Here is a 26,616-nt window from a genome sequence, read left to right as displayed (position 1 = left end):
TCAAGAAAAATTTTCCTTTAAATACTATTCTAATTATAATTTCAAGAATGATAAAGCTTAATCATAGCCACACACTCTGAACCACTTTCAATGACATCTAACATTCACATAAGCCCTAGGAGCTTCAAAGTACTTTTACATGAATTGTTTAACTTGACCTTTGCAACAACAGTGTATGAGAAAGACGGGTGTTATTGTGACTACTTTTCTGAAGAGGAAGCAAAAGTTCAGTTAAAGAGATTTGCTCAAGGCCCCAGTGCCAGTGAGGAGGGATTCTAGCCAAGTGCTTTTCTGACAAATCACCTGCCCTTTCTCCTGAAGGTTTCATTTGGTAAACTATAGCTGTTCACAACACCAAGTGATGGCAATCAAAAGTGCTCCAGGGACTTAAGAACTAGAAATAGGATTAACAGAGAGTTGTATTTAATGAAAAACTGTTCCAACTTTATTTTCATTTTCATAATCTACACATTCCTGGAAAGTCATCAGTTTGGCCTTTAGTATCACAAATTATACACATACAGTCTGTAGCCATATTGTTTATGCAATCTTTGTTTTTGATATTTTAAAGTCTGTGTTCCCACTGTTATAACAGACCAATTAGGTTCAATTTCTAAAGCTTTTCAGAAGGAAAACAGTATTTTAATAAGTAATACTTTATATCAGGAAATATCTTTGCACTAGCATTTAAGAAGTGTGCTTACTTACTAAGTTTCTATTAAAATTATGTGGGAGTTTAAAATGTTACATTCTACATGGAATCTCAATGACATTAAATTGACATCCTTTTCTAAACCCACTGGATGCCTGATACTGCTTTCTGTTTCAGTTTTTATAATGCATTAATTTCTCAGAAGTCTTTAATAAATCTATCAAACTAATCTTAAAGGATTTCTCCTCAAGCTCTAAACAGTTAGCATCCCCTCCAAAGCAATTCCCAAAACTAGTATATCATTACATAAATATCTAAGCATTTAATATCTAGACACCTCTTGGGCTGCTATTCTAGCTAATACAATTAGCAAATCTTGAAGAATAAATACTTTAGGGGAAACTAATAATTTGCTCCTGGAGAAAGTTCTGATTACTTGGAATTAGAAAAGCCCTGAACCAGTTTATTCACTATTCAAGTTTTATTATTCTTGGCAACCAACTATTTAAAAAATAAGCAATAACCTAAATAATTGCATTTTGGTTTTTTTGTGTTTTTCCCAGTCCCCACCCCTGCACAACTCTACCTCCTCCCAAAACAACCATTTTACCTTCTATGAATGAAGAACATTTCAGTTGCTTACTATAATTACGCATTTATCAGTCTTTAAAACTGAGTAATTCCTCTAAATATCAGTCCAGTAACTGATTTTCACAAGTCCTAAGATACCAATAAACCTCAAACTGCCCTCTCAAAGATTTAGTGAAGTTTAGCAGTTTTTAAATTAAATATACTTTATTGGGTACTAATTATTTGAGAGTGGGAATATATGTATCATAAAGTTAACTTTATGTTAATCTCTGCTGTTTCACCAGAATATGCACCTGGATTAAGTTATCTGGTTGTGTACCACATGCATAGGTATATAGGCAGATAAAGACCTGTTCAATGTATCATGAGATGCAGATAAACCAGAACTCCCAATACTTTGTATTAATCACAGAAGTACATGTGATTTTATAAGGTGACAGTGACAACATTCTCAGAATTGCTTAATTTAGCATGCAGCTAACAAACTTTGGTTTGGGCACCACCTAATGGCAGAAAATGTTTCTTTAGCAATCCTACTTTGCTTCCTAAGGTTTGCTAATTTTTGTATTTTACTTTATAATGATTTAGAAAATGTCTGCTTTTATTGATCTATTTAATAGTTTTAAGTGTTCAGTTTTCTTAAAAAAACTTAGCCTTTTCCATGACTACTTTGGAATAATAAGCTGCCTTTTATAGTGGGAAAATGTACCAATGAAATGAATACTTTGAAATAATTATATCCCATTCTTAAATATTTAAATTTAGCCTCATAATTAAGAAACAAATTTTAACCGAATTATTTTATTTAGGGGTTCTCAAAATTCTCCTGCATTATAAATCTGTAAAATAACCTACCACAAAGAAAAGTTTATCATTTAGAAAACATGGTTCTTACTAAAATCAAGTAATTTAACATATCTAATTAGCTGCTAAAACCAATGCTGAATGCATGAACAGTGATATACACACTTAAAACCATACAAACAATTTTTTTCAAAAAGTCCTTACCTGAACCTTGTTTGTTTTGCTTTGCAATTCAACAAAGAAGCAAAATATTTGGGATAATACAGAGCAGATAACCAATGTTTTAAGAAAAGGTACTTTTTATTTACACCACTGAAATAGTCCCGTAAGAACAATATACACCATGTTTATTTGAAAGGATAAGATTCCTTTCAAATACAAGATCTGTATTAACACGAAACAGTGGTCACATTACATATCTGTAGTCATAAGCATTGCAAATAATTTTTTTTTTAATCTTATGGCTAGATATTTTCACTGAAACACAGTGCTTGCACTTAGACAAGATATGGCTGGAACAAAAAACTTTTTGTTCATGCTTTTTAGGGCTGAACCAGGGCTATATCCCATCTTAAAATGTATTGCCTCTGCTTTTACGACAATGGTTAGAAGTCCTGCTCAGCTGCCAACAAGAAGCGCACCCTTGTCTCCAGTCGTCTTCAGTCTTATGTCTTCTGTTTCTCACACTCTGGTGCAGCTGTTCACAGTTGACATTTTCCAGTTTTATTCAAAGAACACTAACACACATACAGACCAAACTGAGACGGCTCCAAATTTAAAGATGTAAATAGTGGAGTAAGAACAGAAATTGTGTCTATGACAAAGGAATTAAAAAAACTGATTTTAAGCATACCAAACTAGGGTCCTTACTCAAAATCCTACCCCCCTGCTTTTTTTTGGTTTTACAGGGAAAAGCAGTAGTTTCAGAATGGTTTGCGCTTAGTAAGACAACAACATAGTGAGACAAACACAAGACATAACTTGTTTCCAAAGTCACAAAATAACACTGCTGAGTATACACTTGTCCACTTTTTTTAATGGTTTTGGGGAAAAAAACTCAGTACTCAATAATGGAAAAAATATTTTTCAAAAGTAACCATATATTCATACAGGGAAGAAAAAGGATTTATTTTTTTAGCGTATTGCTGTGATCTTCAAAAAATATAAAATTAAATTTACAAAAAACTGGAAGACCAAGTATAAGCAGTCTGGTATTTGCTGCAGTGTCCAGCACTATCATAATAATTTCTAGCATAAAAGCAAGAAGTTCTTGAATCTCAAGTATCTTCAATATCTGCCAGTTTAACTTGTAACTACTGCCCTTGCTTCTTTGAGAGATACCTGCAAGAAATAAAATAAAGATATCTGTGTCATATCATGCTAAATTTACATAGCAGTCTAACTCTCCTTCTAAAGGAAAGTAATTCATTTTAACAACAAAACTTTTCAAGATGAGTCATAATTGTAAATGATTGCTAACATGTTATTTATGTGCTACCCACTGTTCTAAGATGATGTGTTAATTCATTTAGTCTTCACAACCCTACGAAGAGTTCTCTTATTAAAATTGATTCCTATTTTATAGGTACAAAGAGGTGAAGTAATTTGCCCAAGTTCACACAAGCTAGAAGGTAGCAGAGCTCAGATTCAAAACAAAGCTCTGGAAGCTGTACTGTATCACTCCACAAAGCTTTACTTCCAAATGTGAAACTAATATTTTAACTAGTACTATAATTTCCTCTTTTGCCACTTAAAGATCTTATTTTTCTTACTTAGAGATAGTGGGCCAAAGTTGCTAAAGGATTCCGATCAACAGTATAAAGATACAAAGATGTTACTTAAGCAAACAAATTTTTCTTCAATTATTTTATAGGAATCTACCACTAAATTAAAAATTTTATATCTCTATTTCTCACATTTACAAATTACTATGCTCAGTAGTGTGGAGGTAGGGAAAGAGTTCTTAAAATCAAAAGACCCGAACAAGATTGATAGTACAAAAACTTGCTCATTCTGTGCCACTGTGGCATTTACTAGCTGTGACTTAGTTACATCATCTATAATTTGGAGATTGGGATAAAAATGCCTGTCTTATCTTCCTAATAGGATTATGACAATCTAATAAACTGTATGTCAGAGATGTGTTAAGAAAATTTGAAAAGCCTAAAATTTCAAATTCAGAGGGAATTTCAAAAGCCAAAGTGTTGTTATTATATGAACAGTTTCTTTTGTTGCTGTATTAGTGGAATCAAATCTTCAAAGATCGAATTCCAAAAAATGACTTGCAGTACATAATAAAGTCCATTAATAATCTTATCCAGTTCTCCAGAAGTTTTCCCGTGCCTCAAAATCTTGATGTTTATATGCAGCCTTTATGTAGATTTGTGCATACATTTGTGCTTAGGAAAAGACTAGAAGACTATCAAGAGAGTAACAGTGGTATCTTTGGAAAGGAAAATTTTAAGTAGTTGCTCTTCTAGTGGAATAAAGATTTATAATTTTTCTGTTATACAGAGAGGTTACTTATAATTTTTAACAGGAAACTTTTTAGGGTATTTTATTTTACCCAGACATTATAGTATGAGAACAGGGATTACTTTCCCATATGATTCATGAGTGACCTCCCAATTTGTCACAAAATAATGTATAGGTAGCTCCACAAACATGTACCAGTCTCTTAAGTCCTCTCTACTAGAAGTATTCAAGATCTTAATACTTAAGATGCAGGTTTATGAGCAAATTAGAGTTCAAGTCAAAAGGGAAAAATACTTTCAAGAGAGATGTCACTGGAGTAAAAAATAATTTTAGAGTGTACCCATTTTAAATAAAAATTAAGGAGTTACATATATAACCAGGGTCACTAGACAATTTTTTCCATTAATGTAAAGAGGAAATGAATAAGCAATTAGCACTTACCTTTCCCAATATTTGTGATTTAGGTCCAAAAAGTCATCTAACTTTGCTATTTCCTTGAGGTACTGAGTTAATTTTAAAAGTTCTTTGTCTTTATCTCGATTTAGGTGTGCTTTCATAAAAGGCCTTATCTATTAGGAGACAAACATTATCCAACACTTCACATTAGAATAAGGAAACTAGTACAAATTTATATATACTATTCCATCATTCAAGAGTTAATGAGATTAAAATACCACCAAGGATGACAATATTAAATATCACTTTTATATTATCTTAGTTTAATAAACTAACAATCATGGTATAATGTTCATACTACAAGTTAAAAGCTCTTCTACCTAATTTACCTTGTTATTTTTTCAGTTTGAACCTGACAACACCAGCTTCGTTACAGCACTTGAACCCTATGTGGCTTCTCTGCTTTGCAAAACTGCTTAGAATTTTTTCCCTTCTGTCAATCCAGTTGCTTTTTACTAATTAAATCATCTGATTCATATCACTTCATGCAAGAAAATTTAACACAAATATAAGCTCAATCTAACAGGAGAGTAAGATTATTTTTTAACATTGATAGTTTTCATTTCAGTGTTTCTCTAAGAATTGTTATATAGCTAAGATATATGTTTATATAACCTCTTTTCTCTCACACATTAAACATTTTTCTTTATTATTCAAGTCTCTGTAAAAATATTTTAATTACATAAGTTTTCCCACAAAAAGAACAGTCTTATTTTCTAAGTTTTTAAGGTCATTATATTTTATAATGAAAAGCATTCATTTCAAAAGCATAAAAGTCAGCATGGTAGGCAGGGTTGGGGATTGTACTTAGTAAGGGACATTACATCTTGACTTGAGTGGTAGTTACATGTTATCTTTATTATAATAATCTATTAAACTACACACCTGATGTTCTTATAGAGTTCCAAGAGTTTTGTGTTTTTAAAGACATCAGCTTTACACAACTCGAGATACCCTTTCAAAAAATTACTTATTTCAGATGAAATGACATGCTTGGGATTTGCTCCAAATACCAAAGAAAGGGAATAGGTAAGGTACAGTGCAAACACAATCATCCAGGAATTATTAAGTTGTTTAAACTGCATGATGCATACATGGGAGTTTGTTATATAATTCTATGTAATTCTGTTTATATTTGGACTTTTCCACTGTAAAAAATATTTTTAAAAAGTCACACATACACCTGAATACATATGCAAGGACTAAATAAACAATTTTCAGTAAAGTATTAATATATCCTTATTGTGATTTGAAGAAAATGCAAACTGGGCATTAGTTATTAATTTTACATAGTAACTCTGTAAAATGGATGACATTTAACATTTAATCATTGTCACCTGTTGAGAAGAACCAATGAGCCCAAAGAAGTCCATACCTTATCTATCAAGAATAGGCAAGGTTTTAAATATTTAGTTATATAGTTTTCTTCTCTGTCATTGGAAAAGCACACCACAAAAGAAAATTTTTCCATTATGTTCTTTTCACATTAGGGTAGCATGGTGCAAGGGACCACCACTGCTGTCAGCCAGCTGGGCTCCCACAACTTCAAGGGCACCAGTGAGAAGTCAGAGTGAGTCTGCCCAGAAGCAAGCACTTGTAGGAGATCCTACTTCCAAACAGGATGGGCAGTGCTGTTTCACAGCAGCAGCAGTGAAGTGGGAGATCAAAAAGATTCTCTGCAGGGCCTTCCTTCAGCCCAGGGGCTGGATGTAAATAGGCACAACATTACAACATAGTGAAGTTGAGTTTCTGCATGACCATGAGCAGTACTGTAATGCTGTGAAGTATTCCTTCATTCAACTGAAGATTGTAAGGCAACTTACCTAACTTTTAAACTATTAATATACAATGTACCAAAGTGAGTCCACATTTAAAAGCAGGAAAGGATTTAGGCTCAGAGACTAAGTACAGAGTCAGTGGCTGCTAAGAAAGATTTTCAACCTCACACCCTGTTAAGTTACTTTTACTTTCTAAACATTTGGTCTTAAGCACTATTAAACAACAGAACTAATACACACCAATGATTCCTGATCTAAAAGTTAAAATAAACTAGTTCAATGGAAAAAATCTATTATTCACCCAACTAACCTCACTTGTTCCAGTATAATCACACCTAACTACCATTCTGCAAGAATCATCTAAGTGGGCTCACTAGCAGGCAACCTATATGACCACTATCCCCTATGAAAGAATTATTATAAAAATTTTTCCATTTCAGAGAAATCTTCTGCATCTGTGGATGTTTTGTTGCCCTTGTCTAGCTTGGATTAATACTTAGTCTATAGGCACACACCTGATCATCTACATTTGCTCTCTTACAGCACTAAACTATGTTTTCTATCTGTATCTTGCATCTACCTACCACTTCAGCATTTTATTAAAAATAATAATAATAATTATATAATAAGGGAGAAATGTGGGATTCACATATAAATCAAGTATAAAAATAAAACGAATATTCATATTTGACCTGATTGTTTATAGTTCACAATGCGTGATCAAAATCAAAAGTTTCTGCGATGACTGCCCTTGTACTGTTCACCATGTAAGAACTTATTCACTATGTAAGAATTTGTTCACCATGTAAGAACTTGTTTGTTATGCTTCAGAAGATTCGAGACTGATGAGAATTAGGCTTGGGGTGGACTAATGATTGTGCATTGAGTTCCCTATACAGAACTTTATTGTTGTTAACAACCATTTGATCAATAACTATGAGAGATGTCCTCTCAAAAAAAAAAAATTTTTTTTTTCAATTTCGACTTTTAAGATTAACGGTATGGAGAGAGGATTAAAGATGGCGGCATGAGAGGTGAGACAGAAGCTTCCTCCTAAAACCACATATAATACGAAAATACAATTAATACAACTAATCCTGAAAGAGCAACAGGAAAGAGGACTGTGCCAGACTGCATACACCTGGAGAAAAGAGCAGACCTCACAGAACAGGGTAACACACCAAAGCTGTGGCCCAGTGGGACCCAAGCTCTTCCCCCACCCCAGCTCACTGGTGGGAGGAAGAGAAACAGAGAGGGGGAGGGAGTGGAGGCCTGGGACTGCTGAATACCTAACTCCAGAGATCTGCTCTGGGAGCACAAACCTACATTCCATGGTGCTTGCATGGTACTCTTCTGATTAGGGGGTTGGAAAGCTAAGACAGGCAGAATTCCTGGAACGACTGAGATTCCAGTCACCTATAGAAAGCAGGGATCCATATCCAGCTGCTCTGGGACAAAAGAAAGGCGGGCAGTCTGAGAGACTTCCTAACAGTAAGAGGGAGGCTAAAGGGGCAAGGATTGCACAGAGCTTACTGCTCAGGAGAAAGGACAGGTAGACAAAACTGTCTAGGTGTACTCTGCCCAGCAGGTTGGGAACTTTCACGATCTTCAGGTGCTCCAGCTCCCTGGCTAACTACACAGCTCCAAGGACCCACTCCATGATACGCAGCCTGCTGCGTCTTTCTCCCAGCCAGCCCTACTGGCATGCAAACTGACAAACCAGCCAGAGGGAATACCTGTCTACAGCAACTACAAAAGCAAAGCATAGAGGCTTATACCTCTGTGCTCGGACCACTGGTTCAGGCAATGGAGACAGGCATAGCAACCAGGAAGCAGAAACAGCTCTTTTCTCCCCCCAGGCACCAATACCACAGCCCTGCGACCCCCCACATTGCTTCAGGGACTGAGCAGCTCCAGAGAGTAGGGCTTCTGGGCACTAGAGGGCGCCATATACAAAGGACCCTGGTTCAGAGTAAAACTACTAATACAACTCCTGAGAAAAATTTGAATGACATTGATCTCATGAATCTTCCTGAAAGGGAGTTCAAAATAAAAATCGTTAACATGCTCATGGAGGTATGGAAAGACATTCAAGAACTCAGGAATTAATTCCGGTTGGAGATCCAATCACTGAAGAGCACAATGGAGGGTATTAAAACCAGATTGGATACAGTGGAGGAGACGATAAATGAAATAGAAACTAGAGAAGAGGAATACAAACAAGCTGAGGCACAGAGAGAAAAAAGGATCTCTAAAAATGAAAGAATATTGAGAGAACTGTGTGACCAATCCAAAAGGGACAATATTCACATTATAGGAGTACCAGAAGAAGAAGAGAGAGGAAAAAGGGATAGAAAGTGTCTTTGAGGAAGTAATTGCTGAAAACTTCCCCAATCTGGGGAAGGAGATCATCTCTCAGGCCATGGATATGCACAGATCTGCCAACACAAGGGGCCCAAGGAAGACAACACCAAGACATATAGTAATTAAAATGGCAAAGATCAAGGATAAGGACAGACAATTAAAAGCAGCCAGAGAGAGAAATAAGATCACATACAAAGGAAAGCCCATCAGGCTAACATCAGACTTCTCAGCAGAAACCTTATAGGCCAGAAGGGAGTGGCATGATGTCTTTAATGCAATGAAGCACAAGGGCCTGGAACCAAGATTACTTTATCTGGCAAATTATCATTTAAATTTGATGGAGGGATTAAACAATTTCCAGATAAGCAAAAGCTGAGAGAATTTACCTCCCAGAAACCATCTCTACAGTCTATTTTGGAAGGACTGCTATAGATGGAAGTGTCCCTAAGGTTTAATAGCTGTCACCAGAGGAAATAAAACCACAGTAAAGAAAGTAGAACAGCTAATTACTAAGCAAATGCAAAATTAAATTAACTATCCCCAAAGTCAATCAAGGGATAGACAAAGAACACAGAATATGATACCTAAAATATAAAGAATGGAGGAGGAAGAAAAAGGAGGAGAAAAAGAAAAGAACCTTTAGATTGTGTTTGTAACAGCATAGTAAGTGAGCTAAGTTAGACTCTTAGATAGTAAGGAAATTAACCTTGAACCTTTGGTAACCACAAATCTAAAGCCTGCAATGGCAATAAGTACATACCTATCGATAATCACCCTAAATGTAAATGGACTGAATGCACCAATCCAGACAGAGAGTCACTGAATGGATTAAAAAACAAGACCCATCTACATGCTGCCTGTAAGAGACTCACTTTAAACCCAAAGACATACACAGACTAAAAGTGAAGGGATGGAAAAAGGTATTTCATGCAACTAACAGAGAGAAAAAAGCAGGAGTTGCACTACTTGTATCAGACAAAATAGACACCAAAACACAGAAACTATTAAGAGACAAAGAAGGACATTACATAGTGATAAAGGGATGTAAATAGGCACAACATTATGACATAGTGAAGTGAGTTTCTGCATGACCATGAGCAGTCAACAAGAATATAAAACAATTATAAATATCTATGCTCCCAAAACAGGAGCACCCACATATGTGAACCAAATACTAACAGAATTAAAAGGAGAAATAGACTGCAATGCATTGATTCTAGGAAACTTCAACACTCCACTCACTCTGAAGGACAGATCAACCAGACAGATGATAAGTAAGGAGACAGAGGCACTGAACAACACAATAGAACAGATGGACCTAACAGACCTATGGAACTCTACACCCCATCAACAGAACTCTACACCCAAAAGCAGCAGAATACACATTCTTCTCAAGTGCACATGGAACATTTTCAAGAACAGATCATATACTAGGCCACAAAAAGAGCCTCAGTAAATTAAAAAATATTGAAATTGTACCAACCAGTTTCTCAGATCACAAAGCTATGAAACTAGAAATAAATTACACAAACAAAATGAAAAATCCCACAAACACATGGAGGCTTCACAACATGCTCCTAAATAACCAATGGATCAATGACCAAATGAAAACAGAGATCAAGCAATATATAGAGACAAATGACAACAATAATTCAACACCGCAAAAATCTGTGGGACACAGCCAAGGCTGTGCTAAGAGGAAAGTATATTGCAATACAGGCCTACCTCAAGAAAGAAGAACAATCCCATATAAGCAGTCTAAACTCACAATTAATGAAACTAGAAAAAGAACAACAAATGAGGCCCAAAGTCAGTAGGAGGGACATAATAAAGATTAGAACAGAAATAAATAAAATTGAGAAGAATAAAACAATAGAAACAATCAATGAAAGCAAGAGCTGGTTCTTCGAGAAAATGAACAAAATAGATAAACCTCTAGCCAGACTTACCAAGAAAAAAAGTCTACACACATAAACAGAATCAGAAATGAGAAAGGAAAAATTCATCACTACAGACACCTCAGAAATACAAAGAATTATTAGAGAATACTATGAAAAATTATATGCTAACAAACCAGACAACCTAGAATAAATGGACAACTTTCTAGAAAAATACAACCTTCCAAGGCTGACCAAGGAAGAAACAGAAAATCTGAACAGACCAATAACCAGCAACAAAATTGAACTGGTAATCAAAAACCTACCTAAAAACAAAACTCCTGGACGAGATGGCTTCACCGCTGAATTTTATCAAACATTTAGTGAAGACCTAATACCCATTCTCCTTAAAGTTTTCCAAAAAATAGAAGAGGAGGGAATACTTCCAAACTCATTCTATGAGGCCAGCATTACTCTAATACCAAAACCAGGCAAAGACACCACAAAAAAAGAAAATTACAGACCAATATACCTGATGAACATAGATGCAAAAATACTCAACAAAATATTAGCAAACCAAATTCAAAAATACATCAAAAACATCATCCATCATGATCAAGCTGGATTTATGCCAGGGATGCAAGGATGGTACAACATTCGAAATCCATCAACATCATCCACCACATCAACAAAAAGGACAAAAACCACATAATCATCTCCATAGATGCTGAAAAAGCATTTGACAAAATTCAACATCCATTCATGATAAAAACCGTCAACAAAATGGGTAGAGACGGCATGTACGTCAACACAATAAAGGCTATATATGACAAACCCACAGCCAACATTATACTTAACAGCGAGAAGCTGAAAGCTTTTCCTTTAAGATCAGGAACAAGACAAGGATGCCCACTCTCCGCACTTCTATTCAATATAGTACTGGAGGTCCTAGCCACTGCACTCAGACAACACAAAGAAATAAAAGGCATCCAGATTGGCAAGGAAGAAGTTAAATTGTCCCTGTTTGCAGATGACATGATATTGTACATAAAAAACCCTAAAGAATCCACTCCAAAACTACTAGATCTAATATCTGAGTTCAGCAAAGTTGCAGGATACAAAATACGCAGAAATCTGTGGCATTCCTATACACTTAACAATGAACTAGCAGAGAGAAAAATCAGGAAAACAATTCCATCCACAGTTACATCAAAAAGAATAAAATACCTAGGACTAAACCTAACAAAGGAAATGAAAGACCTATACTCTGAAAACTACAAGACACTCATGAGAGAAATTAAGGAAGATACCGATAAATGGAAACACATCCTGTGCTCATGGATAGGAAGAATTAATATTGTCAAAATGGCCATCCTGCCTAAAGCAATGTACAGATTCTATGCAATTCCTATCAAAATACCAACAGCATTCTTCAACGAACTAGAGAAAATTGTTCTAAAATTCAAATGGAAACACAAAAGACCCCAAATAGCCAATGCAGTGCTGAGAAGGAAGAATAAAGCTGGGGGGATTATGCTCCCCAACTTCAAGCTCTACTACAAAGCCACAGTAATCAAGACAATTTGGTACTGGCACAAGAACAGATGCATAGACCAATGGAACATACTAGAGAGCCCAGATATAAACCCAACCATCCACAGTCAATTAATATATGATAAAGGAGCCATGGACATACAATCAGGAAATGACAGCCTCTTCAACAGCTGGTGTTGGCAAAACTGGACAGCTACATGTAAGAGAATGAAACTGGATTATTGTCTAACCCCATACACAAAAGTAAACTCAAAATGGATCAAAGACCTGACTGTAAGTCATGAAACCATAAAACTCTTAGAGGCTAACATAGGCAAACATCTTCTGAATATAAGCATTGAACAACTTCTTCCTGAACTCATCTCCTCGAGCAAGGGAAACAAAAGCAAAAATAAACTTGTGGGACTATATCAAACTAAAAAGTGTCTGTACAGCAAAGGACACTATCAACAGAATAAAAAGGCATCCTACAGTATGGGAGAATATATTTGTAAATGGCATATCTGACAAGGGGTTAACATCCAAAATATATAAAGAACTTACATGCCTCAAAACCCAAAAAGCAAATAACCCTCCTACACTGCTGGTGGGAATATAAGTTGGTTCAACCATTGTGGAAAGCAAATTGGAGGTTCCTCAAAAACCTAAAAATAGAAATACCATTTGACCTGGGAATCCCACTCCTTGGAATTTTACCCAAAGAATACAACTTCTCAGATTCAAAAGGACATATGCACCCCTATGTTTATCGCAGCACTTTTTACAATAGCCAAGATACAGAGGCAACCTAAGTGTCCATCAGTAGATGAATAAAGAAGATATAGTACGAATACAAAATGGAGTACTATTTAGCCATAAGAAACAAATCCTAGCATTTGCAACAACATGGATGGAGCTGGAGGATATTATGCTCAGTGAAATAAGCCAGGTGGAGAAAGACACGTGCCAAATGATTTCCCTCATTTGTGGAGCATAACAATGAAGGAAAACTGAAGGAACAAAATGGCAGCAGACTCAGAGACTCCAAGAAGGGACTAGTGGTTACCAAAGGGGAGGGGTGTGGGAGGGCGGGAGAAGGGGATCGTGGGGTATTATATTTAGTACACATGGTGTGAGGGATCACGGGGAAAACAATGTAGCACAGAGAAGGCAAATAGTCAATCTGTGGTATCTTACTACACTGATGGACAGTGACTGCAATGGGGTATGGGTGGGGACTTGATAATATGGGTAAATGTAGTAACCACATTGTTTTTTCATGTGAAACCTTCATAAGAGTGTATATCAATACCTTAATAAAAATAAGAAAAATAAAATTTTCAATTTCAAAACTGCTTCTATGTCTATGTGAGCAGATCATTAATAACTGCTTTCTTAAAAGAGGATTTCAAAAGGAAACATGAAAGAAATTACCTGAGGAATGCTTAAAAATACCTCTTCTAAATTAGAATTTCTTGGCAGGGGGCATAGGTATTTCTAAGAATTCCCTCAGTGATTCTACTGACTACCCAAGTTTTAAAAAAAATCCTGCTCTAAAGTAACATGAAGAAGTATAAATTTGTTATATCACCTTTCTGCATGGAGAGATGAAGAACCAAATGTTGGCTGAGCAAATTGTCATCTAAACACACATGAAACTAATGATTTTATTTTTTTTAAAGGTAAAGTTCTGCTTAAAAATCATTCCTTAAATATGAAGACTTAATCTCCTTTCAGTACAGGCAATTAGTTTCACAGAGAATTTGGTTTGGATCAATTGAATCTTTTCTCAAGACTGAAGAATACATTTCTGTACTTTATACCTGGTGAACTATACACACAGGAAAAGCACTTCTCCCAAAGCTTCAAACAGAAACCATTTTTAAAGGGTGACATGACTGCCAATCTACCCTAAGTACTTTTCTTCCAAAATTAACAGCTTTTATATTTGTGTCAATTCACTACCTATATCAGCATTCTGTCCCTAAACTATCATCACTGTACACTAAAGGATACTTCAACAGTTCATAAAAGGTTCAAGAATGTTTCCTCATTTTTGAAGAAACTTCTGAAGAACTTTTTAAGGAATCTTGAAGTTTTCTCTCACCTTTTGACGTTATCAAGAACCTAGAGCTTGTGGAAAAGTTTAGGACTGTGGATAAAAATATCTTAATGTCAGGATTTCCATTTCAGATGGAGACTCCATTTGCACTAGTACCATAATATAGAGCTATCTTTTCCATTTTCATATTGTATTGATACAGACACAACCATAGGTACCAAAATTTTAACTTTCAAATTTCTCTTACTAATCTTACACTGCTCCCAGGATTAAATGTCACTATCACACCTACACTAGACTGCATGTGACTTCATGCTGGCTGCCTAGGAACCAAGTCACTTAGATTCTAACCCAAACTCTGTCATTAACCAGTTACATAAATGACTTTCGGCAAGTCATAAACTCTCTGATCCTCAAACTGTTCCTATAAAGCTAAGAAGGTAAACAAGATTCCTCCCAGCTCTGGCACTTGGTAATTCTAAGACCTCCATTACTTCATAGGACTTTTCAAAAACCTTTTCTTGGTTTCAGTTTAAAAAGAAAAAACAAAAACAAAAACAAGAAAACTCCTTATTGTCAGTTTTCCAGCTAGCCAGAAGATCAGAATTTCCAAGATTTGTATCCCTAATAAAATGTCTGATGCTTCTGCTTATGATGCTAACAGTCAACATCAATAAACCCATGGTGCTCCCCAAAGCTAATTACAAAGAGAACACTTGGATGAGCTGGCTAACCAAAGATATCAATGCAGAAGAGAATGTTCACTTGTATACAAATTTTTTCTAAATACTGAAGCCTTCCTTGCCTGTGACCACAATACAATACTTCCAGAAATTTATCAAGTTCAACAGTGCTATCATCTATTTCATATACCAAAGTTCCACCACATACTCCAGATTACATGAACATAGCAAGTAAAATTTGCCTTACCTTTAGTCCATTCTGTGGGTTCATTAGAAAATTTCTTCCTATGTCATCAAACATAATGGTGTTTTTTTTGCTGTAAAACTCCGAAAACTTTCCCCATATAACACCAAGAGGCTTTACCTTAGAATAAAAGTTAAGATTTAACTCAAACTTTATCAATAGTTCACCCTTTCTTAAAAACAAAGACACTGTAAAATGCTCTACAGAACTATGCCAGAGCACCCCTTTCCTCCTGTACACAGTGATGGCTGGCTGTGTGGAGAGACTGGAATTGCGATGCAACACACTTTAAAGCACTATGTATCTTGCAGTGTTAACTTCTTAAAAGGTCTGTTTATGTCTAACTGAACTAATCTCATAAGGCTTTTCCATAATTTTAACATGAAGACTTGGTGCCAAAGGAAGGGTAACTATTTAATTTAAAAAGTAAGAACCCAAAGTAATTGTTTAGATGTCTGCCAAGCACTCAGCATGACTTCCTGGGCTGGCATCTGCACCCTCAGAATCTGAAGGGTCACACAGGGTCTGTTTTCCAAACTAGAACACTTGAATGACGGACAATGAACCTGGCTCTTTAGCACAGAATTTAAGTATTTTGTAAAGGAAAACTGACTTTTGTAATTCAGTGGCACAGTTACACACACAATTTCCAGAGCACTTGGTTGCTTAACTTTACAAATACCATAATTTGTAAATTCTTGCTTTTGTTTCTGAATTAAGCTGAGCCTTCAAAAAGATAATTCCTTAATATTCAAGTGTTGATACTTGCATGAAGTCTCTCAAAGACCATACAAGAACAGTGACTGCCTGTAAGAAGGAGAGTAAGTGGCTGGAAGGCCCAGGCGGAGGAACTTGTCATTTTGTACTTTATTTTTACTTTTGAACCATGTGAATGTAGTTTACACTTTCAGAAAATGTTTTAAATAAATTTTTAGAAGTACACTTTGAGGAAGGCAGGAGTTTCATTTATGAATAGTATGAAATTACAAGGGGTTAAATGGTATAAATAAATGGTAACAAAGTTTGTCATTTAAAAATGTTTTTTCTCTTTCTATTGTTAATACAAAGAAAGCCTTTTTTAATCTTAAGTGTCCTAGCTACTACAGGAATGTTACTAAACTATTTTAATTTTATTACTTAAAAATTTTATTTGCCATGAATTTGTTTTCACTATTTGTTTACTACTGAGACAACCCCCTGCCCCCACTCCCACCACCAAATGCTTGAAGTCATGGAACTGATACAATAAGCCAGATTCTTGGGTTTCTTAGCTAACAAAAGCCTCAAGAAATATGACAAGAGCTTTATTTTATGACACTTAGGGTTACAAATCCTAGATCTTTATAAATAGTGCTGTCATTTTCAAATTAGGTTAAGTGCCATGTTTTTTCCAAAAAATGGAATACTTTGCTTTCAATTAGTAGTAGTATTGTGCTGACTGTAGAAAAAGTATCTGAAAACACAAAAAATCACAAAGGAAAATTTTTAATTACTTATTATCGAGTCAGTACCCAGGAGGACAAGATACTCTGATGTATCTTTTTTATCAATAGCAGCAGCTTCAGAAAGTACGTCAACCTTTTGTTAAGGTGGACCCTGAACTAAACAAAGGTTAAGAGCCATTTTCTAACAGTTTGCAAATTCTCTCTCTAAAATACTTTCACTTTAATGATAGTATCATGAAAAAAATTTAAATTACTAAATATCCTATTACATCAAATGATTGGCTGTATTGCAAAAATTTTCATATCCAATGAAATATTGGAATATTGAGAATTTATTTTTATTCATCTAAGTTCTCACTATTACAAACACTACTATGTTTAACATTTCCCAAACTTCTTTTTCATGTTTAGATTTTATAAATGTACTTTAGTAGATAATAAATTATCTTCAACCCTTGTTGTAAGCAGTATTTCCTTTATTGAACAAATCCTCATGCACTTAAGCAATTCAATTTATGATTTTAACAGTTCCAATAGTGCTTTCTCCTAAGCTTTCCTAGTTCACTAAATTCTCCCCAATTCCTGTTTGTGTGTTTCCAAAAGGTATGGGCCATGTCTCCTCACCTACAACAGTGCCTATTTGAGTGCCCTGTGAATAGCAGTTCAATATGACTAGCTGCTTGACAACGAAACAAAGTGAAGACCTTAATCTTTTTTAACCAAACCCTTTCCTCTGATGGTTCTTGTTGCTCTTCTCTAGGGCTACACATACACCACCCCAAAATACAATGCACCATGGTGTGTCTGTTTTTACTTATGAGTTTCACACAGGGCAGGGCAAGTATATTTTGATTTGTTTCTAGTATCTTCCTTAATGATATTCAGTAATTTTCCTCACCTAATTTGTCTTTAGTAACAGTGTGCTACCATCATCATGGGACAATTACCCATGACCTTTCTTGACAATGCTGCCTCAAGACACTTATCATTAAAATTCCAATCAATCTTAAATACATCTTCCTATGTCAACCTCAACTGACACTTCACTATCCACTCAGGTGTATATCTAAACTTTCTGTAGTTTATTCCATCAAAATAAATACAAAAAGTACACTACAAGTTAAACAAGTCTTTAAATATCAAGTAAAATGATTTCTTACATCTATTAACCCTCTCCTTGGAGTATGCACTGTTATCATAGCAGCACTATCCAACATGAAGGTAATCTTATAATTTGCATTTGTGCTCACTCCCAGCTCCTAAAATACAAATATTCATGTGGTTAAAATATAATAATGAAGAAAATTCCAGGCTTTCTCAATATTTCAGCTATAATTTCCCATAATGCCAACTTTCTACCCTTTGGGCCACCACATCTTGCTCAACAACTGGCAAGTTTTTTAGTTTCACTTTGCTAAATCAATAAATGATAGTCCAAAGAAAATAAACTACAAACAGGATACTTCCCAATTTACTATTTTAGAAGAGGCTAACTCCTTCTAAGTATTATGCACCAGAAAATAAAGATTATAAAATAGAGGGAAAAAAGGAGGAGGAAATTTGCTATTACTTTAATCTTGAAAAAGAATTAGAGTATTCAATATAATCTACCATTAAACAGACTTTAAACACACCTCTACTCCTGATACTGGCATTTGTTTATCTGCTAAAATGCCCTCCAATGAGAATAAAATTAATTCAATTTGGAACTTCCAGAAAGACAAATGCAATTTCAAAACATTCTTAAATGGATCATCTAACACTTACTTTCATTTTCGCTTCGATCAGGACAAATGCAATTTCAAAACATTCATAAATGGATCATCTAACACTTACTTTCATTTTTGCTTCAATCCACTTCATATTTGTTGCAGCTAAAACATAAGGAATGATGATACAATACAAATGAAAGGCTTGAATTCATTAAATAAAATTTTCATCTGTATAATTAGTTTTCTAAGTAAGACTAAAAGTTCAAGTTCATTACAAATAATAATTCTGAGCAAACTTAATGGTAATTTTTAAAAATATATATTAAAATAAACCTATTTCAGTGTGTTTTCAGGAAAGAATAAAATTTAAACAACTTTCATCTAAAAGATACAGGATACCAATGCACAAAAGAACTTTGAACACAGTAAATTTTTAAGTTAAAACCTTAACTCCTTTTTAAAAACAGCTATGACACTATTCTCTATAACTCTGAAACCTAAATTTAAGTTGCCTACATATCTATTTTCTTCTATGATCCTACTGCTAGGCAATGCACAGGTATACATATCAATATAAGCAGATTAACGTTATGTATGTCTCAAAGTTAATGTTGAAGACTGCTAGGTGTTAGTTGAAAACTTAGCTTTCAACAAGGAGTTTGAAACAATCACATTCAAACACATTCACAGTAATAAATAGGATTTCCAATTATTAAGTAACGATTTTATGTCTAGTACTAGACATGGCACCAGTTGTTATACTGATATTCTCATTCTTACAACTACTGTGTAATACAGGTTTACTTATGAGAAAATTAAGGCTCAGAGAGAGTAACTGATCTACCCAGTCTCATAAGGGGAAAGCCAGAAATTAAAATGCTAGTCTATTTAGCTCCAAGCTGAAGTGCCCTTTTCAACGTATTACCTAGAAATATCATAATTTACATAAGTAACTTATTTTAAACATATGTTTTAAAGAACATTCTCTGAACTTCTAAGTCTAACAATGCTTAGAGGATAATTTTCTCAAATGTCATCTTAGATGTTAGAGTTGTTGAACAATTTGTTCCACCAGCTTTCTTCCCTGTATCCTACAAAACAGAAAATTTTTAACTATGTGTTTAATTTCAAAAGCTGTAAGCTCTTATTAATGTTGCACAATGGAGATACTGATTATAAGGAAAAGGAAATTTACAGACTGTAGTAACAACTTGGTGGGTTCTCATCAAAAACCTAGTACAATTAAATGTAGCACTTTAAATTGATTGGCTTTTATTTAATTCACAATCAGGATAGCTCTTTTCTGCTTGTGATTTGACAGGAGACAATTTAAATACTTGTGGAGAGATGAGATATAAATCAATATACTGCTCCCCTTTTTGAGAAAGTCTTGCCACAAAAAAAGTCAACCTAACTAAACTGCGTGTTCACTAATGTAGTAAATTTACTTTTTGGAGCAAATTTATCACAGGCCTGTAACTTCCAGGAATGGTCTATAGACCACAATTTAAGTAACACTGCTTTAATCCACTTACTAATTTTGCATGACTCACATTTTTATTTATTTCTTAAGAATTACATCACTGAGTCTTTTTTTATATATAATATTCTCCAATTGTTTTGAAACTAGAGTGACAAAGAAAGGATAAAGCAACAATATCCAGAATCACCAAAGGTTCAACAGTAAAGATCAGAAAGAAAAGTTTCTGATCAAGGTGGGTCTTGGGAAAATAGGCCATTTTTATTTTGACACCATAATCTACTCTCTTGTATTACAACAATCTAAGCGGCATTTGGCAAATGTAAGTTTATATTTCATGTGATACAAGAAAGTCAAACATGCTTCATCAGAAATTTGCTAAAACAAATAAAAAATATGTCATATTTAAACATGTCATTTTAAGTCACATTTTATAAAGTGAAGTAATATAAGGAACAACCTTATTTCCATGGAAATCTATACAAAAAATATACTTACACCATATAACAATGTCATAATCCTCATATGCAGATGTTAGGAACTCATGAAGATATGGCCGCATTAATTCTACTCCCGTCTCTGCACAAGACCTATGGTCTAAAAGAAAATCAGTCACAGGTGATCACCAGTTAATTACTGTGGACAAGAACCTAATATAATGAAATTAATGAAATGTACTGTAAACACTCAAATGCAAACTACTTCAGACTGAATTACATTAGCTGACAGAGATGTCCTTCAAAGTACACAATTTAATATTCTTATGATCCTATTTTATATGATCAATTTTTGTTCAATTTGTGAAGAACAATACCCAGAATTCAGGCTTATATATTAAACTATATATTTTTTTTCACATGTAGTCTCTAAAGTGTACATGTTATTTTATGATATGAAAAACAAACTAGAGCCACCTATACTTTACTTTTAGCCATTCACCTTCAGAATATGATCATATTTTACCAGAATGGCAAGCACTAAGTGTACATTAATTTATAACATGTACTAACTTTAGAATTAGAGATAAATTCAATTCTACTATCAGGAGTTAATGAATCATTTACTTGGCAATGTTAAAGGATGAAGTGAACATCTTTTTTTATTGACATGATTAATTTTAAATTCAAGAATCTTCCATGAACATAAGTAAACAGAAAACTAGGGATAAAATATCAAAAATGACTTTTAAATAATCCTAAAATTTTAAATGTTAATTAGGGAAGGGCTTGAAATTATGATGCATCCATAAACCAGAATACTGTGTGATCAAAAATATATACATATATTTCATTTACAATGAATATTAAATGACTAAGAAGATGTTCAATATATCACTAAGTAAAAGCAAAGAGGACATACATACAAACAAACACACCCTGTAAGATACACATCAAAATATAAACAAGGTCATCTTTGGTTTCAAGATTACAAATGACTTCTTTTTTTGATTATATGCATTTTCTACAATAAATAATTTGCTTTTGTCAAATATTTCACATTGCAAAGAAAAAAAACAAACAAAAGAAAAAAGTTATTATGGGTAACAGAAGATGAAGCACCATTTTAGTTGACTTACCAAATAATGTATAATCAACATCGAGCACCAAAAGCTTTTTTCCTTCCCTAGGAGGATTCAAAATTTCCACTTTGTAATCTTTCACTCTGCGAGAAATTTTCAGTAGGTTTTCTTCCCTATTAGAAAAATAAAATCATATGAAACATCCACTTTTTCTCACATTACAACCAATTTCCTTTGATAGCAAAAAGCACTTACCTATTTTCTACTTCAACTACTTCATCTTCAATATCAAAGTCATTGACAACATCATCATTGTCAGGAGGTGGACCTAGGACATCTTCCTATTAAGATGAAAAACAGTTTTGTTTTACCATATATTATCTTTTAACGTAACAAATAAATACACAGCATAAAGAGCAAATGAGAGGTATAACTAGAGTTCCAGAGTCTTTCAAGCACACAATGTGGGAAATGTTCCACATTTTATAAATCATTATATACATTCACTGGGCAGATTTACCATGTTAAATCTGGCCATTTGCACTACTATATACTAATGGCTAGCTATATACTAACAAGTTCTCCAGTATTTGTTTTCTGCTGAGTTAATACCACATTGATTGTGCAGTTCTTATTTTTCATTGACTACTAAACTGACAATTTTACCACAATTAAAACTATGATACAACAGTGTAATAATCATAATACCTTGAAAGGGACAAATGGTAACAAAAGTAAACATTTACCAAGCTCTCCTCACGAGTTCCCATCATCATGATTTTAGTATTTGGTTTCAGTTTGAGAGCTCCAAGCTTAACATCATTTTCTGCAGGTTTGCCTACAATACAAGCAAATGACTGTTTTCTCACTAAAGTTTAGGTGCTGGTTTCACTAACCCATTATACAAAACCCTAACATTAAAAGGTTTGGTACAGATTTCACAGTAGGTTTGTTTTTTTCCTTACATTAGCAAACTGTTACTGCTGAATTAGCAATGTCTAACACACTAAGTAGCAACTAATACAAAGTTTGTTTATTCCCCAACTCCATCTTAGAGGAACACCCTTATTCAACTAAGCAAAATAAGTTCATGTTTTATCTCTTCATTCAAGATGAAGATAACTTTTTCCAGAAAATCTTGAAAATTGAGTTCCTAAGATAACACTATAGATTTACCACTATTCAAAACTCACCCTTCAATGACAAACACAAACACCATGAAAGTCCCTTTCAGGCTGGGTATGAACATTGCCATAATTTTTAAACCATCATATTATTACTTTTGAAACAGAAAAGACATTTGAGGAGACAAGCCCAAGCTGCTACAAAAAAGCTGTGCTAGAAGGCAGATGGCAGATATTACACTGTTTTACCTGGGACTTGTGTGCTGAAGGTTTAACAAGCAAACACCAACTGTCAGAGGAATCAAAAGTAATCTTAATAGTGGTGGTATTTTCAAGTAATCTTAACTGTCTTACTTTTATCATAAAACACTTTTGGGAATATCCCTATCAAAGAAATCTCAAAGGAGATGGAATTATTAAAGAAAAGAAATAATGTACCATAAATAGACCAACGCAAAAATCTTGAAGTGAGGAGAGATTTACCTTTAACTTTGAGCCCAAGTAATTTTTGGCGCTCTGGCAACACTCCAGTAAGGGTCTTGAGAAACTGTTTGAGATCTAGCACAGTGTCATCTTCAGAAAGTGTGGTCACTGAATATTCCTGTCCTCCCCATTTTACAATGATAGGGAGAGCCATCCTTGAAACATATGAGATAGCTTTCCTTCAGGAAATGGTACCTAGAAAGAAGGGCATATGCAAATATACAAGTTAAAATAGACATATCAAAGATTTAGCCAAACCTGTAACTTTTAAGTTTTATAACCTGTGTGATTTGGGTCCTATTTCACAACTTGATTGTAGAGTAACAGGATTTTCTTACAGAATGCTACCAGAACACCAAAAGTTATTAAGATTCAAAATTAAAAATTTCCTACCCTCCCTGCTTTTGCCTTAGAGTAACTACTTCCTAATATTGTATCATAGATCCTTCCTGTTAAACTAGAAAGCTGTAATAATGAGGTATCTCGCCCTCACTGACCACATTTATGCTACAGGCAAGTTCCTCTATAATGAAACTTCAAAGTTTACTTAACATTTGAGAGGTAGTACAGTGATTGATTTAGAGCACAAACTCGAGGGCAAGACTGCCTGGCTGGGTTCAGATCCCAGCTCTCCCGCTTACCAGCTATTTGACTGTGAAAAGTTCCCTGACTCTTAGCACCTAGGTTTCCTCAACTGTAAAGTAAGGATAATATTACCTACACTTCTTGGGGGTTTTTACAAGGATTAAGCTAGTTTATAACTTATAAATCACACAGCACTTGCCACATAGTAATCACTATATAAGTAAGTATTGCTTAAGTAATTTTTTAAATATGAACTGAAGGGTTCCAGGTACTGTGCTACATAAATAATAAATGGCCATTAGCTTTGTATTTAATTAATTTGAAGTTTTTACAAAATCTTACTTAACAAGGTTGTTAAAGAATTGTGCCTCTTTTGTAACAATGAAACAGTTCAGAGAGGTTATGTAATCTGTTTATGGGCACATAGCTGGTAATAGAAGAGGTCTCTGACTAAATCTCATTGCTTCCTCTACACCATAACCATCTATCTTGAATTGGATCTACAGGAGTTCAGGTATCAAAGATCAGTAATACAAAACCCACAGGCACAGATATAAGCACATAATTATATTGCAGCTGCTACTCTTGTCAACAACAGCATGTAGGTCTCTTCCCCCACAAAGCTTTCTACCAGTTTTCAAAAATTTGTTCCCCCCACACAGGTCAGAGAACGGGATTTTCTAATCTCAAGTATTGACATTTCCAAATGCTATCACTTACTTAATGAAACATCTGGTTGTACTCTTCCTATGAGAGACTTCAAGAGAGAAGGCAATTTCTGAACTTTAATATGCAAAAATAATCTGGCAACTAAACAGGTCTTCAACATGCCCACTAGAAGAGAGCACCATAAATTTTCTTATATTTATTCTGTTATGTTTACAACCTACTCCACTAAAAATGTAATTCAGGACAATGCAATCCATTTGGGGGTTAACAAAATCACAAATGTTATGATCCTCAATAAAAAGCCAAATGGACCATCTGAGTCAAACTGAAACACAGTTTATTCTTCTGTGAAGGTGAGAATAAAAATGAAAATTTACAAGAGCTAGGAATGTAAACAACACTAACACAGTATGTTGTGTTGGGCAGAGCAGAGAGTTTGGAGTTCACCTAAGCTCCAGATGAGCTTGGACAAGTCATTTCACCTCCAGACCAGTGTTCTCAACATGCAGTCTCTAGACCAATCAACAACATTCATCCCACTTGGTAACTTGTTAAAAATGTAACCGGGGCTGGGAGGGAAGGGACCTAGCAACTTGTGTTTTAACAATCTCTGTCCCCACATCCCCCCATATCTGAGGCATGCTAAAGTTTGAGAGCCAGTGCTCTAGGCTGTTCAATTTTCTCAGCCTAAAAAGGAAAATGTGCCAGATGACATGGGCTCTATGTGCTTAGTAAAGAAGTATACTAACTATGCATTGCATATGCCACAAGTACGAATTCCATGTTGGCAACTGCTCTAATGAATCGAGCATAACAAAAAAAGACCATAAAAATTAAATGCATAAATGCTTAAAACTGTTTTTAAAAGTAACTGAACTTTATTTCTTCAATAGTCAGATAATTCACAATGGAGCAACACACTGCAAATGCATGAGTCATTCACATTTAACCTTCTTTCCACAATTCTACTATTTTGTAACATCCCGGGCCCTATCAGATTTATAAACAGAAAATGATTTGGACCGGGAATGGCAATCAAATCCAGACAAGGAAGCAAGGAGCACACCTTTAATGATGACCCTAGAGTCAAGAACAGCTTGATTAGTTCATCTTCCTAACATACTGTGTTGACTTGCTCAGTCAGCTCCTCAACTTCAAGATGAAGCTATTAATATTTACTTGACAAGAATAGTGTAAAGGCATGACACATACCTGAGCACTCTGTGAACTCTAATGTGCATGAAGAATGGGGGTGTGGGGCTAGAATAACAACATACTAAACTGATTTATCTCATTTAATCTTTATAATCCTTAACAACTGTCTTCATCACACAGATTACAAAACTGAAAAGTAAAACAACTTTCCCAAGACACGACTAAAAAGGTGTAAAGGCCGAAACCTGAAAGTACTAGAAGCTAAAGTTAACAACACGTGAATTGAGAACTGGGAAGGGGGTAATTTTTCAACAAGCCTACTAAAATGAACTGTGAAGTACTCTCAACTCCTGGTCAGGACTGCACAGAGCAACTCCTGGGCAGCGCGGAGGCGAGAGCTGGGAGACCTAACGAGTATGGACACAAATGCAGGCAGGAAGAGACCCCCAAATCCAAAGGAGCCGGATGCTTTCAACAAGGAAGGTGAGGAGGAGCGATGGACAAACCCCAGAAGGAGGACTGATGTTTGGGGACGCAAAACCACTGGGGCACGGGAAGTCCTACAGGGGCGAGAAGGCCGGACGGGAGAACGGCCGCCCCTGCGCCCGGCAGGCCGGGGCAGGAGGCCTGGGCCACAGGCCAGGGCAGACGCGGCCCGGGGCGCCCAGGAGCAGCCCCTAGCCCACCCCGGCCCGCCGGCGGAGGCCAGGTGGCGAGGGCAGCAACGCCGCGATTCCCCGGACCCAACGGCGTCTCCGCGGGCGGCGTGCCAGGTTGTCCCGCGTACCCTCACCTGCAGCGCGGCGGAAACAGCGGCAGCGGATGCTGGCACCGGGAGCAGCGGAACCGAAAGCAACCGGAAGTGAAAGGCGGGGACCGGAACCGGCTAGAGAACCGGAAGTTAGGGTTTGAGACAAGCGTGTTG

At 35.3% G+C, this 26,616-nt stretch overlaps 1 protein-coding gene across 1 annotated transcript; it reads right to left on the bottom strand.

Annotated features, from left to right (window-relative positions):
* Positions 1-417: 417 nt before the first annotated feature.
* On the bottom strand, positions 418-26,616 carry UBLCP1 (ubiquitin like domain containing CTD phosphatase 1). The gene is made up of 11 exons (XM_017679615.3): positions 26,485-26,616; positions 23,283-23,477; positions 22,422-22,513; positions 21,931-22,016; positions 21,733-21,848; positions 20,655-20,753; positions 18,801-18,838; positions 18,125-18,223; positions 15,523-15,639; positions 4,964-5,091; positions 418-3,388 (listed from the first exon to the last, which is right to left on the bottom strand). Exons 2-11 carry the CDS (start codon positions 23,434-23,436, stop codon positions 3,361-3,363), a joined length of 957 nt encoding a protein of 318 aa, XP_017535104.3. The 5' UTR covers positions 23,437-23,477; positions 26,485-26,616; the 3' UTR covers positions 418-3,360.

The sequence above is a fragment of the Manis javanica genome, chromosome 1, assembly GCF_040802235.1.
Source record: "Manis javanica isolate MJ-LG chromosome 1, MJ_LKY, whole genome shotgun sequence".
NCBI lineage: Eukaryota > Metazoa > Chordata > Mammalia > Pholidota > Manidae > Manis > Manis javanica.
This window is presented reverse-complemented; position numbering and strand designations above follow the sequence as displayed.

What these genes read in the sequence shown, in the direction of transcription:
- UBLCP1 (XM_017679615.3), bottom strand. Translation starts at nt 23,436, where the DNA reads ATGGCTCTCCCTATCATTGTAAAATGGGGAGGACAGGAATATTCAGTG. An exon ending in ACTTGGGCTCAAAGTTAAAG is followed by an intron (nt 22,514 to 23,282) that starts GTAAATCTCTCC and finishes CTTGTATTGTAG; the next exon opens with GCAAACCTGCAGAAAATGAT. An exon ending in GAACTCGTGAGGAGAGCTTG is followed by an intron (nt 22,017 to 22,421) that starts GTAAATGTTTAC and finishes TCATCTTAATAG; the next exon opens with GAAGATGTCCTAGGTCCACC.